This window comes from Anomalospiza imberbis, chromosome 23 (assembly GCF_031753505.1).
Source record: "Anomalospiza imberbis isolate Cuckoo-Finch-1a 21T00152 chromosome 23, ASM3175350v1, whole genome shotgun sequence".
Lineage (NCBI taxonomy): Eukaryota > Metazoa > Chordata > Aves > Passeriformes > Viduidae > Anomalospiza > Anomalospiza imberbis.
Genome location: NC_089703.1, coordinates 7,710,813 through 7,725,794, shown reverse-complemented (window position 1 = coordinate 7,725,794; position 14,982 = coordinate 7,710,813). Strand labels below are relative to the sequence as shown.

The window sequence follows — 14,982 nt, the reverse complement described above, 5'->3', positions numbered from 1 at the left end:
TTTAATGCAACCTATTTGAATTTCCTCACATACAAAAGTTGAGTCTAAACATACAGTGGTATGGATATTGGGTGTTATTCCCCAGACTTCCATTGAGAGGAGTTTATTGGGATTTTGTAACCATCCACAGTATTAGAGCTGTGCATTATGACATTCACACGTTTGATAATTTTATATAAAGCAATACACACAAACATTTGAGTAGTCCACTATACAAGCAGTCTTCATTTAGCTTAAGACATTATTGGCCTCACACTCTACTGAATTTTTAAAGTTCTTTACACATCTCATGCCCCATTAATCTTCTGACAGAATTTAATAGCAATCCACTAACCAAAAAGAATCCCCAAAATGTTGAAGTGTTATCTTGCTTAGAATCTGCATGTTATCAATGAACACAAAGAAACTGCTTCTAGAAATGGACAGTCCTTACCATAAGGGGATATTTAAAATTGTCACTATCGAGGGAGCACTCTTTGGAAGCCACAGCCAGGCCTTGCAAGATGGGAATAAAGATCTGTAAAAACACAAGTAAATTACTTTACTCAAGAACAGGAAACAATCAAATGGCTATGTTGCCATACAAAGCATGAAATGCCTGTTCACTCCTCAAACAGTGCAACTTACACAAAACAAAAACTATGATTTTTTTAAAATTTATATCAGTTAAGCCTGAAGGCTTTAGAGAGTATTCAAAGCTAAAACTCAACTTGTTTGCTGTAGTCTAAGCAAAAGGGTGTTGCTCCATTGAGTTCCCTGCATCTTCTCTGCAAGCAAGTTCTCTGTGTTGTAGACACAAACGAGAGCACAGGTTCTGTACAGGTGTCCAACAACCTGTTGCCCAAATGGGGAATAATTTATTTGTCTGCACACTTGGGGCAATAATACAGCTCTAATTTTGCATGATGTGCAAGTTGGTAAAGATAATAAGCAGCAGTCAAAGGTTGTTAGGGAAGAGGAAGTGACTTGACAGGAACTTATTAATCAGAAGTAATTATACCCATTTAGTAAGTCCCAATCACACTGTTCTGACAACTACACCCTCACAAAATAAACCCATAGTAATTCTGAAACAACAACAGGAGTCTCACTCAATTTTAAAGTATATTGTGTTGCTCCGGTGAAGAGACAGAAAAATGTTATTAAAACATATTCCAGGAAAGCACTATACGGATGGCCGTGTGCTTCAGCTTCAGGAATGCCTCTCTTCTCCAGGACAGGACCTCTAACACTTTCACAACTGCTTTCTGTCAGTCTTAAATGTACTTGCAACTACATGAACCTCTACTAAAAGGAGTCCAGACAGAAACATAAATTATTGACAGTTACTTGCGCTACACATAAAAATTATCTAAAGTCATTCTTTGCAAAACTGGAAGGGTCAAATGCCATCTCAAAGGCCCCTTTAGAGCCAAATCACACCATACTATGGGAGTGCTAATAAGAGACAATTACAACCTTACTGATCCACTTCACAGCATACAGGCTAGGAGTTTGCTAGTTTTGTGTCTTAATTATTTTTCATCTCAGTGAGCTACTCTGACACACAGAACAGACCCTCTCCTGTTTCTCAGTCATTTCCTCTGTAAACATGAAGAATTACTGGACTAGGATTTGTAAAGTGCTCTTAGCACCTTACATACAAATTATTAAATGTGCAAAGAAGGGTAAAGATTGCAAGATGGAAAACACCATAAATCTGAGTAGGATTACAGAAGATTGCTGTCTTAACATGTACATTTTTAGGAATTTTGTACAAAAGGATGAAAACCATCTTGCAATATATGCCTGCACATTCCAAGTAGTCCACTCCTACGTTAGTGATGCTGCTTGTTAGCAAATACATTTTTAATACTTAGAACCAGCAAATACTGGAAGTCAGCCTTTTTCACAAAATGCTAAATGAGTTTAAAAAAGAACAAAACCAAACTCCAATTGCTTTAACAGGCTGCTAGTCCTAGAGGCAATGGGTAGAGGACTACGAGACACTGACTATATGTCTGGAAATGTGCTACAGCTATTTCTGACCTGTGCCTTACCTGTTTGAACACCTCTTCATCCTGGTAAGTTGTTCTCACCAACTCTTGAATGAAGCCAAATGGGAGATTCCTACACAGCATATATGGTACCAGCAGAGACTGCTGCTGCAATGACCTTAATTTGTATTAAAAAAAATAAAATCTACTGATTATCTGCAGTAGTATTCGCAAAATCATCAGAGCAGTCACATGCAAGGATGTGTCTGCAAGCACATTATCAATGTCTGGATGCACCTATTCCTTTCAGAGGTAACTAATCTGGTCTGCTCAAGTTACTTGGGGAAAGGTTATTCTCTAACAGATGCTGCTGCCAGCATCACACTTCAGTTAACGAGGCTGGAAGGAAACAACAGCTTCTCTGTAGTAATTGGTTGCTCTTTCTACCCCCTCTAATAAAAAAAAACCCTTTGTTAAGCTCAACTGGTGAAGGAACAACATTTTTTTACATGGGTTTTTCCAGATTAGAAAAGAACATAACATTAGTCTCTTCTGAATTAATGCAGTCATTACTTTTAACATCACTTTTAACTGCTTCCTAGCATTTTGAAAGAAGTGTCTCTTTTCTTCTCAGCTCCCGATCTCCCATTTAAACTGTTCACATCACCCTGGCTGATTTTACTCAAATGCACTTACAAAGCACTCAAACTGCTCCCCACCAACTCATCACTTGTAAAGCAACAAACTATTCCTCCTGCTGCAACAACTGATCTTAGTTTTCTTATCTAATCCTCAGAAGGAGAAAAGGACCCTGGGACAGTAACTCTCACGATTAACATCAGCTGGATTTACCGTGGTTGTGTCAAGGATCCCTGGAGCACCAAAGCAGCGTGTGAAATGCACTGGGATCTGATGTTGCTCAGTAACTGGCTAACTGTTGGCTGGCTACACATCTGAGAAAAATAACTTTATTTTAATACAAATCAGAAATTCAATAGAGAACACACAGGAAAGATCATTCATTTATATGTGCAGTATAAATGTAATATGCACACTAAGATTAAAACTACTCCAGTTAAAACCTTCCAGATTTTATATATATAGTGTTGGTTGGTTGTTTTTTCCCCAGAAGCAAAAGCTTGGAGTAGAGTACAGAACACTGACAGGGAGCTGGCCTCACAAAAATGTTTTGCACGGAATAAACTTGGATAAAATGTAGTAGATCGAAAGGGGAAGGATGATTTCTAAGAGTGCTTATTTTAGAGATATAAAATACATGCATCACTCAAATTTGATGAATTAACAAGAGTCAAAGGGCCCCAATAAATTCAATAAATCTATTTCTACATCAAAGCCATCAAGAAGAAGCATAATTCCCACCAACTTTCCCCACTAATGAGTCAGAGGAGTGTTTGTGACAGCACTGACACAACCTCACCCATCTGAAACATACCTTTGGTGCTTTTCTCTCCTCTATTCCAACCCTGTCAAAACACTCAATGAGGTAGTTCAGCATCTCTGTCTCCTTACAATTTTCAATGGTGAAGTGGTCACTGCAGGAATCAGAAACACTCGAGCTGCCAGAGCCTCCCACACTTTAAAACACACAAAAAGCAGAAACAAAGCATCAGGTAGAGTTCTTCACTTGTGCACAGTCAAACAATTCATGAACACTCCTCTGCCAATGCTCTGAACACTCCATCCCATAACACACATGGCTCAGTGATTCAGGTAATTTCTGTGATAATTCAGGTCATTCCTGTGATCTATGGAGAGCTCTCCACATAACAGCTTGTCTAGCCCTGGAAGTCCAGAGCTGTAAATGCCTTATTAAATTAGTGCCTGAAAGACAGCCACAAGGTGCATAACTGATGGGAATCAGTAAATCCTGGTCTCACAATGCAGCAAAGAAAAGCAACAGCCTCTGAGTGGCACCTGACACTCAGGACACCACAACCCTTCCATGCCACTGCTCAGAACGGCAGAAATGTCAAAATCCTGTTAACACCACCAAACCACAGGAGGCAGGAGCCTCCCACTGCTGAGAAGAGGCCTGGGCTGACAGGGCTACACTCCACCACTTTTGGTGCTCTAAGGAAGAAGAATCAATAAGACAGAGGCAATACATCCAAGCTGCTGCTGCTTTTGACACTCCCTCATTCAAGATCATTTCATTTCAACTCAGTTCATTGCAGTTCAGTAAAATACATCATTTCATTAAGTAGCACAGCCTCAGTGGGGAAAAGAAAACTGATATTGTAAATAAAAAATAAACCCACAAAACCAAAGCCATCCTTGAGATGAGAGAAATTGAACACAAAAGTGAGAACAGACCCACAACTCTCAATCTCAGACTTGTTATCTCAACTAAATGCTTGACAAAGTTAATTAAAAACAACATCCTCATTTTACAGAAGAAATTAGAGACATGATATATTGACTTCATGTAAATGAAATCTAAAAACCAGCAATTACTTGGATGGTCTGCTGCAATTCTCAAAGAAAAGTCTGTGTACAGTCAGGATAGATTTGAGTGAAGACCAATTTATAAGCCTCAAATCATAAACTGGAAAATAAGACTACTGGTTTCCTTAAATGCCGCTTTTAAAAAATATATTTTAAACTACAAACTGTCAGAACTGGAATTTCCTTTAAACTGTAAAATAATTTACATTTCCATAATTGAGCCATACCAATCTATTGTGCAAACTTTACAGTCCAACCAATAAATCCAGGAAAGGTTATTACTGTTCACATGCTGAGCTACCAGATGCTTAAGAAACACAACATTCTAATAGCAGCAATCTCTGTTTGCAGAGAGATGTTTTCAGTTATTCAATTAAAACTAGCCCATGTAAAACACAGCTCTATTGAAATAGTGCTCAGTAACCACAAAATCGTGCACATGGGGTTTTTTTAATGGTCTCTTTTTTAAATCTCTTGAATTCTCACATCCAGCTTAATAAATACTCTTTTAAGAACATAAATTTATATAAAAACCTACTAGTTCTACAGTCCTTCTGCTAAAGATTTCACTGCAGCAGTAACTCCAACTATTCTAACACAAAGCTCACACATCCTTCACACACATTGAATGCCTTGGTGTTTTCAGCATGCCAGTTGTTGAATACTTGTTCAGCCACTGTGTTTATATTCCAACAACTTACCGCTGTCTGCAAAATGCCAGGACACAATAAACACACTAAAACCTCAGAAGCACAGCAGAAATCCTATCCAAAGCTAGGCAACTCAATCCAACATTTGGATTGAATCACCAACAGGATAAAAACTAAACAGTGGGGAAAATAATCCTAAATTCCACGTACACTAAGCCCTCCTACATCTGTGTCATCAAGTTCACTGTCCTGAAATCAAACTGAAGTAGAAAAGAGGAGATGGAACTTGGAAGGTGCATGTTAACCCTTGCTCTCATTTTCCAGTTTTTCAGAGGAAAACATGCACATGATGGGATTTAAAACTACAGCCAAGGGCAAATACTGTTCCTTCTACTCACACAGCCCAAGAGAAGCTCTACTCAAACATCTCAGAAGCAGTTCATTAGGCCTAGAAGACTGTATGATGAACATTTATTTCCCTTAGTCATGTCTCCAAAGGAGAGCTGACTAACTGCACTCATTACACATGTTTACACACCAACTTAACGAGCCTCGGCTTCAGCTGTTCCCCAAACTACTTTGAAGATCACTTGACACTACAGGCTGTTAGTTCCTAAACAACCAAACATGCAGGTTACATTCTATTTCTTCAATACCTGGACCCAAACTGGACACAAGAAAAATCATCGTCTTCATTTTCTTCATCACTACTGTCCTCAGACACATCAGAAACAGCAAGAAGGAGGAGGGAGAAAGGGTTGTCGTATAAACTACCACAACAAAAATGGAAAAGGCTATGAGATTTTTTAAGCCAGAAGAAAAAGTAAATGGTAGCTTTTCTTTTAGGTCTGTCAAAAATCATCTTCTCTAAACGTGCAGACAACAGGTAACTCCATGTTAGAAAAACCAGGACCACACTAACATGCTTTGTTACACTACTACAAGTTATTCAGGTATCATAAACACCACACATTTACAACTCAAAAACTGAGAAAGAACTTTTGAGACCAAATAAAAATTATGGCTAAAGTGGAATGTTTAGACATGACTGAATAATATTACATTTCTAAGCTAATGGCTTTAAAGCTGTGGTCTCAAAACCTTGTTTCTTTGCTTCTCCCTCCTGCAGGAACAAGGGATTCCAGGAACGGCCAAGAGAGGAAAAGCAGTGGTACTTATCCTGGCATTCTGAAACATGCTGATCTGTAATTTAAATCTATGCACCAGGGAATCAAATCCAAGCCGGTCCAGCAAGTAACAGCATTCAACAAATTAACTAAGGCCCTACTGGGAAAACCGATTTTGAGGCAGGAGTTTTATGTGGTTTACCATCCAGCAGCAGCAACTGAACAGAAAGCTTATCGTTTAACTGGAATGGATCTACAAAGAGGAAGAAATCAAAACCATATTGCTACCTTTAAAGCAATTACATCACACCTCAAAGGCACACAAGCAGGTCAAAGACACCTCGTTAGTAAGTCAAGGAATTAGAACAAACCCAAACGCAGAAATCAACTCGGGGTCAGTAGGGTGAGCTCAGCACAAACGTAAGTTCTTCCATACTGCAGGCTGATGCCACACCCTGCAGGGCACACAGCAAACACGCTCTGCCCTTGTGCAATACCTAGGAGGAATCCTGCTCTGTAAGGAAGGACGCCTGCGCAAGGCACCCGGTGAGGCAGTAAACAAAGGCGGACCCATGGCTGTGGGCCTGTGTCTGGATGTGACGACTGGCATGGCTGGAGGGCCAGCAGCCACGGCTGGAGGACTTGGAGAACTAGATGGGATGGAAATGCTCAAGGAGCGCGGCACGGCAGCGGCTGCAGAGCCTCCGGAATGGGCCACGGTGTAGGGGTGGTACCGCGCAGAGGAAGGCTGCGTCCACGAGGGGCTGGCTGCTGGCAGCTGAGAGCTGACAGAAATGGGAGGCACTGCTGGGGTGGCAACTGAACTGGCTGGTGGGGTAAGAGATGAACCAGTCATTGGTACATAGCTTGTGAAATTGGTAGGAGGAGCTGGACTAGTCCCATAGAGACTAAACCAGTTACAGGGGGAAAAAGAAAAAAAAACAAAAGCAACAATTTAGGATGTGCAGAAAAAGGGTGAAAAAGATAAAATGAGCAAGAGAAGTTCTTGCTCTTCTGATGACTCTTCAGCAATATTTTTGCAGCTCACACACATTATTATTTTCTACTGTTGTTCAATAAATCTATGTCACAATCTACACACTTTTAAAAATCACGGCCTTCGTGATGCAAGTTAGGAATACTTCTCAGCAGAAAACAGTTACATGGCTTGAATCTATCAAATACATTCCTAGCCATGGCAGTGTAATCAAAAATGGTGAAATGGAGGGACACTCACATGAAAAAGACTGAAAAACTTTAAAAATCCATTCTATTTATTGTTTTTGGGACTCTTCTATGCCCTTTTCTCTCTTCTAGTCTATCAATTCAAGTGAAATCAGCATTCAGTTACAATCAGAAGTCACCTGGACAACGAGCTGGAACCAAAGGAGCCCACATTACAGAACATGGGGCTGCTTCCAGGGTTGGAGCCCATATTTAAGATCAGGCTTCTGTCAGGAGAGCGGGCAGCTGCAGCAATGGGTTGGGAGGTGGCTGTCAGGCTGGCAAAGGGGTTCTCATCCCTTGCCTGGGTGGACATCATCAGCACTTCCATCAAAATCTGCCCGATTAAGTCCTTAAAATCTGAAAACACTGTTAAGAAGAAAAGAATCAATATCCTCACCTCAGTCTTCATCTACACAGGAGTCAGGTGTAAATATTAGCAGAGAAAAAAAGGACAGAAACAGACTTCTGTGAATTGAGCGCTGTTTTTGACAAAAACAACGCACTGACACATCGGTAATTATCACTGTCTGTATTAGCCTAAGTTCTGGAATTACAGCTACAAAAAAATACAGCCTTTATGGAAAACACAGAAGATCATAGATGACTTAATACTCCTACAGTCAGTTATTAAAGTTGTCTTGTGTGTTCCACTCATTTTCTCACCCTGCTGTTGAGCTGGGCAAGTTGTGTCAAAGAAAGGAAAACAAATCATGCACATACCCCCACACACAAAATAACAATTTTTTTGGTATACCTTACAGCTAACATAGAATATACAGTCTATTACATAAAATAATCAGGAAATTTTGGTTTATCAAATTAACTGTGAGAGGTCTACTGTGATGCAAGACATTCCTTTAATTCATTAAAACATTTCTGGAAAAATAAACTGAAGCAGCCAGTGCCTCCTGCTCAGCAACCCACCTTCCTTTGGGTTCTGCTTGAACTGGGCAGAGAGTGAATTCAGGAAAATAACGTCTCTGTCTCGGTCCTTCCAAGAGACCCTGAAGATCTTACAGACCAGCTGTAGAGCTTGTTCCTCCGACACTTCTGACCCCGACAGAGGTTCCTGGGGGAACAAAGCAATCAACACCTGATCTGCACTTTTATTAGTCCACGTACAGCCAGGTACAGATCTTCGTTCAGAGGCTGCAGCTTAACTCGGAAGGTTTGATCTCCTTTCCCTGCTCCCCCCAGCCCTGAGTGCAGGAGTGTCCCTCCACTGAGTGGAGGCTGTCCAGTGCCCAGGGGAGGCTGTGAGTGCCTGCCTGCAGCTCAGGATGCCCAAGGATCCTGTGGCAGCACTGCTGCTGTGGCTTCAGGACAGGCTTTACCAACTGACCTTATAACTGTCTCTGACAGGGCAGAAAAAGCAAAGACATCTAATGAGCACTGCAAGGTTTGTGGTAGAAACTTCACTAAACTGAGGTCCCATTTCTTTATGGCTCTATTTCACATGGGCCTTAAAATCAAATGACAGAAAAGACAATTTGAGGAGTGGATTAGAGCTTTGTACTTGCTTTCTTTTTCTACTTTAAAGGGTTCTACCATCTCTCTAAAACTTGATATCTATTTCTTACAGATTTTCTTTTAATATCCAGAAGAAAACCTTATTACACAACATTATTCCAGCATACATAACATACATGTGAAGCAGTACTTTGTGTGTAGGCCACCATGTGCTATACAAGTAAGATGCAACATCTTCAAAGTTGCTTAAAAAATGTTTCATCAGGCCTACTGTGTATTAAAAAAATTGATGTGGGCATTAATGGTTCACTTTGTTATAGAATATAGAATAATTTTTGTCAGTTTTCAAATATCTTTTGTAAACCAATTTGAGACATCAAAACGCAGCTTTGATATTGGAAGTTTTGACCTTTTTTTTTCCCCTCACACAAATTTTAATGAGAAAATGCAGTGAAGAAATTGTTTGCCGAGGACACCTGAGGGTTAGTTCCAGGATTAGCTCCATCCTCTCAAAAGTTTGTGTTCAATATAAGGAGGTAACCGAGCTCATACCTCCTCCAGGCAGCACAACCCGGGCTCACCTTGTCCGTCAGACTCCGTTTCTCTCTGCGGTCGTTCTCATCAACCTCCATGTTCTCAATTCCTGAATCCACATCTACCTGGGACATACTGGAAGTGGAAAGAAGAGAAAAAGCCCATTAACTTGTAGGAAGTTGCAGACAGTCTTCTGTAAGATGCTGACTGAAAGAGTGTCCCCTTAAGCAGATGTCGTCTTACGAGTGTCATCTTAAGCAGATGCAGCAGAGAAAGCACTGCACAAACAGCAATTAAAATCATTGGTTGATAAATGTTTCTCATATTACATTAGAGTTCTAAATTTCTTCAGCAGGCAATACAAACTACACAGCTATCACATCCCACAACCTTTTTCTTTTAAATAGAGTAGCAGAATTACCCCCACCAGACATGCTTATCTGTTAATGTCTAAGATAATGTTTTGTCTTTCACCACTTTAGGTCAGGAATTCCCATTAAAACCAGGCTAGAGAAAGCATTACAGTGGTCTAAACAGTGTATGATTTTTAAGCATTAACCCTACTGCATTAACACAGCTGGGAGGGGGGAGGACAGAGCCTTGTCCTGTAAGAGGTTTGAACACCAGCACTGGCATATTTGCCAGCTGTTACAAGCTGTATTTTTTACCTTTTCTCACAGGAGACACTATCAATGTCCATGCTCTGAGACCGAGAGAGGGACTGAGATTGGGTTTCAAGGCTGTTTGATGGAGAACTGCTGAGGGAACTCACTCCTTCGCTGCTCTGGCTTCGGTGGGCTACTCCTAAAGAAAAGGCACCACCAAGATTACTGTGAGCAGTGAGAAGGCACTGCATTAATTGGATGCAAAAGGAGAGGAAATACTGTTTTTCAATCCAACTTTTAACCATCCTTAGCACTGCATTAGCAAATAGAAGTTAATAACCACATTTGACTACAGATAATCACATTTTCTACCTCCCTTTGCAGCACCAATGTAGGAATGCTTACCTGCATCAAAGAACAAAGATAAACTTGCATCCATGAAGTGCTCAGAGATCCACTCCTATAAAAACTGATCTATTACAAGGTTGCTGTGCCTACTACCTTAAGACATTGTCAGAGCCCCTCTAAAGACTGTCCTGTCAGAACAGGGCTTAACACTGGCCCGTTACAATGGAGTTACATCATCAGTTATAAAGGGGCAACAAATACTCCTTGAGTTCTTCATCTCTCCTCCTCTCTCTTCCCAAAGAAAATCTGGATAAGTCAGTGGACAAAAGAGACCAGAGTAAACAGGACCCACCAGGGCAATGGACTGCATTGTTCTGCATTCCCTTGGGGTCTTACTCTTACAGACAGGAAAATGTACTTTAACAGTGATGCTGCAGCACTCATTAACAGCCCTCCTCAACCTACCATCTCTTCATCTAGATCTTCCAGAATTTACTTGCATCTCTACTTTGCTAGATCAGGTACACAATAAAATACCCGACATCTGAAGTTCTAGTTGTCACTGATAACACTGGTTTTAGGTTTTCTAAGGTATTTTCAGAATACATACAAAATAATTATATTTTCCATGAAATTGATTCCTACGTCTGATCTCACCATGACAGGCAACTCCTTAGAACAATGGATGCTTACAAGGACACTATTCTGCTGGAGCTGCTCTCTGTGTGTCCAAATGAATTAAAGTCCTCTGCAGTCACTTCAGTCTGCTGCTGAAAGGAACTGCTGCAAACCACACAGCATTAGCTGAGTCTTCATTTATGCTACATAAACACACAAGGTAAACCGTTATGAATATTTTTTCCTGATCCATTCCCCAGTTTAACCAAAGCTCTTACCCTGATGTGATGGGGAATTCTCAAAACAGAAATCTCCAAGGTCTTCACTGTCTGAGCACTTCAAACCTCAATAAACCTGTCTGCCAATACCTGAGCATTTCTACACCTCCTGCTCTGCTGCCAGTATTGTTTATCCAGAGTTGTGCCCTAGGATGGATCAGGACCTCTTCTGTTTGAAAATTAAACATTTACCTTTCCTGGGTTAGTTTTCACTGGTATTAAGCCCATGATTCCCCTCATCACACAGCTGCCATGGACAGCAGAGGAACAAACACTCCTTTCAGCAAGAGGCGGACCTCAGATGGATTAAAACAGTCATGTAACCACAGGCTGAGGGAACACAGTGAGTGAACTCTGCACTGTTCTGAAGAAAAAGAAGTCACCTCCACCTCTGGACTGCTGCCTTTAATCATGAGGACAATACAGAGTGTTAAATTCCATCTGCAGTGAGTTTATCTCAGGAAATGCTTTTGATAGCGTTTCTCTGTCCTGCTTTGGATGCAAGGAAACAAAACAAGCAGGAAGGAGTCACTTCTAGGTATTTCTGAACAGCACTGTAATTAAACTAAAATATTTAAGCTTGTAAAATACTCTAACTGCCAAAGGGAAAACCAGAAAATTCAAGAAGCAAATAGGTGAATGTTAATGAATTCTGCAAGCTCATCAAAGATCATGGAAAAATGTTATTTTTATTAAACTGTTAGAAATCATATTGGAAACCTGGTTAGAACCATCTTGACATTTGTTTTGGGATGGTTTTGAGAACCTCTAAGCTTAGTAACACAACATGCAAAACAATTTCAGTTTTCAGATAAAGATCACAAAACCGGAATACATGCCAATTTGTCCTGAATTCTAAGTCAGATAATTTGAAATCAAAATTAATTTCTGTCAGGTCAAATGTGGTATAAATACCTGAATATTGTCTTTCCCCTCTCTGTAGAGCAACCCTCCCAACTTCCCCTGCTTGCTGCATTTGTATGATTTTAACAGATCAGTTATTTGTTGCATCTTCTGAAATAAACACAATTTGTAAATATCTTGTGTTCCCTCCAGTAAACAGTGAAATTAGCAAAGTAATACAAAGCAGAAAGCAAACACTTTATTCTTACACTGACAATGTCCAGTCACAGCTTGCTATTTTTAATTCTGCAGATTGCTTGCAACTAAAGATCAAAAATTAACTTGAGACTGATTGCTAGAATGTACCTAGAAACCAATCAATAGAAATTGTGTTGCAAGACTTGAAAGGGATTTTCCTGTCTCCTTGACACATCTTTTCCATAATATTGTGTAATAATAAACTTTATTACAAACTTTTTCAAGCTTTGGTAACCCATATTGTAAATGCCATGAGTTTCCTCACACCTGGAAACAACTATAAATGGAATAAATGGAAAACCATTATAATTGGAAAACTACAACAAAAAGTACCTTCCTTCACCGTTTTGCAACATTTGTTTCTGAAAATGACTTTCAGTAAGCGCAGGAGGGCAGCAGCACCAGAGCAGGTCGCACAGCGAGGAGCTGAGTAAGGAACGGGCACGGACACACGAGGAGCACCCAGGAGCTGCCAGCCTACCTGATGCCCCGATGGGAGAGGTAGCTGGGGTCATGCTGTGCACATTGAGGCCCAGGCTGTGCGAGGGCCCCGGCGCTGGGGCTGCGCCCGGCGGGGTCTCTCTCTGCGGGGACGTCAGCGGGGTGGTGGGCTGGGACGAGGAGCCTCCTGCCAGCCGCGCCAGGCGCCTCCGCCGGATCTGCAGGGAGAGGAGCCAGTGAACGCCCTGCCCGGGAGAGGGGACAGTGAACCCCCTGTCACAGAGAGGAGCCAGTGAACCCCCTGCCAGGGAGAGGAGCCAGTGAACCCCCTGTCACAGAGAGGAGCCAGTGAACCCCCTGCCCGGGAGAGGGGACAGTGAACCCCCCTGTCACAGAGAGGAGCCAGTGAACCCCCTGCCAGGGAGAGGGGACAGTGAACCCCCTGTCCGGGAGAGGAGCCAGTGAACCCCCTGCCCGGGAGAGGGGACAGTGAACCCCCCTGTCACAGAGAGGAGCCAGTGAACCCCCTGCCCGGGAGAGGGGACAGTGAACCCCCCTGTCACAGAGAGGAGCCAGTGAACCCCCTGCCCGGGAGAGGGGACAGTGAACCCCCCTGTCACAGAGAGGAGCCAGTGAACCCCCTGCCCGGGAGAGGGGACAGTGAACCCCCCTGTCACAGAGAGGAGCCAGTGAACCCCCTGTCACAGAGAGGAGACAGTGAACCCCTCTGTCAGGTAGAGGAGCCAGTGAACCCCCTGCCTGGGAGAGGAGACAGTGAACCCCTCTGTCAGGTAGAGGAGCCCAGTGAACCCCCTGTCACAGAGAGGAGACAGTGAACCCCTCTGTCAGGTAGAGGAGCCAGTGAACCCCCTGCCCAGGAGAGGAGACAGTGAACCCCCTGTCCGGGAGAGGAGACAGTGAACCCCCTGCCCGGGAGAGGAGACAGCGAACCCCTCTCTCAGGTAGAGAAGCCCAGTGAACCCCTCTGTCAGGTAGAGGAGCCCAGTGAACCCCCTGTCACAGAGAGGAGCCCAGTGAACCCCTCTGTCAGGTAGAGGAGCCCAGTGAACCCCCCTGTCACAGAGAGGAGCCAGTGAACCCCCTGTCACAGAGAGGAGCCAGTGAACCCCCTGTCACAGAGAGGAGCCCAGTGAACCCCTCTGTCAGGTAGAGGAGCCCAGTGAACCCCTCTCTCAGGTAGAGGAGCCCAGTGAACCCCCTGTCACAGAGAGGAGCCCAGTGAACCCCTCTGTCAGGTAGAGGAGCCCAGTGAACCCCTCTCTCAGGTAGAGGAGCCCAGTGAACCCCCCTGTCTCCTGCAAAGGCAGACACTGGAGCCTTACCTGAAGCCTGCTCTGTGGAGCTGGGCTGGCTGCCCTTCCTCTGCTCTGTGTCACAGCACTACAGTACCCTCCATGTTCAAATTTTAAGCATGTATTTGCTGCCTTGGAAAACCATTTGCACTGGGAACGCTGTGTTTGTCCCTCGAGGGGTTGTGTAAGACCAGTTTAACGTTTATGGCTCAGCAATTTCAAAACCTGCAACACTCCTCCCCATTTACTTTGGCATTTGACAAACCACGTTAATGTGATAAAAGGGACAACATGAATGTGACCTTTAACTTCACACCGCATGATACCAACACAGCCGCACTAAAGAAGGTCCAGTTGAAAGTTATTCAAGACCACCACTGTCCAAATTAATCCAAAACAGAACTACAACACCAAAAACACACATCCTGTGTGCTGGACAGAAGCACCTTGACAAGTAAAAACATCCTCTTATCACCTAGAGGCATTCCATTACAAAAAAAATTTTAAAAACAGTTTTTGTATATTCCTTTTAAGACAGAGAAGCATCTGCCTTCAAAATCCAACTACAGAAAACTGCTATGAACCTACTTATTAATACCAGTATGTGATCCCATAACACTAGTATGTGATCCCATAACACTAGTATTATACATGAGAAATATACAAAATAAAACTTATAAAACTAGATTTATAATGCTTTAAACTTCACATAAACAAAAATCAGAAAACATATCATTTATTCTCACAGGCTGCCTTGCAGGATCTGTGCCCAAAGCCTACATCTTTGGCTTGAAATAGGCCCAAAATAAAAGTATCATATTTGAGGAT

General features: G+C 42.4%; 1 protein-coding gene across 3 annotated transcripts in view; it reads right to left on the bottom strand.

Moving 5' to 3' along the window:
* UBE4B (ubiquitination factor E4B) overlaps positions 1–14,982 on the bottom strand; it is a 34,665-nt gene that overhangs the window by 15,145 nt on the left and 4,538 nt on the right. Inside the window, exons 2-12 of one of the 3 annotated variants that reach the window (XM_068171532.1) lie at positions 12,882–13,059; positions 10,119–10,254; positions 9,498–9,585; positions 8,371–8,515; positions 7,584–7,812; positions 6,717–7,127; positions 5,749–5,862; positions 3,430–3,571; positions 2,829–2,929; positions 2,040–2,154; positions 434–517 (exon numbers count right to left, since the gene is read on the bottom strand). In XM_068171532.1, coding sequence (XP_068027633.1) covers positions 434–517; positions 2,040–2,154; positions 2,829–2,929; positions 3,430–3,571; positions 5,749–5,862; positions 6,717–7,127; positions 7,584–7,812; positions 8,371–8,515; positions 9,498–9,585; positions 10,119–10,254; positions 12,882–13,059 — 1,743 coding nt within the window. The remainder of the gene's footprint in view (positions 1–433; positions 518–2,039; positions 2,155–2,828; positions 2,930–3,429; positions 3,572–5,748; positions 5,863–6,716; positions 7,128–7,583; positions 7,813–8,370; positions 8,516–9,497; positions 9,586–10,118; positions 10,255–12,881; positions 13,060–14,982) is intronic. The other 2 variants (XM_068171533.1, XM_068171535.1) reach the window with 2 other exon arrangements.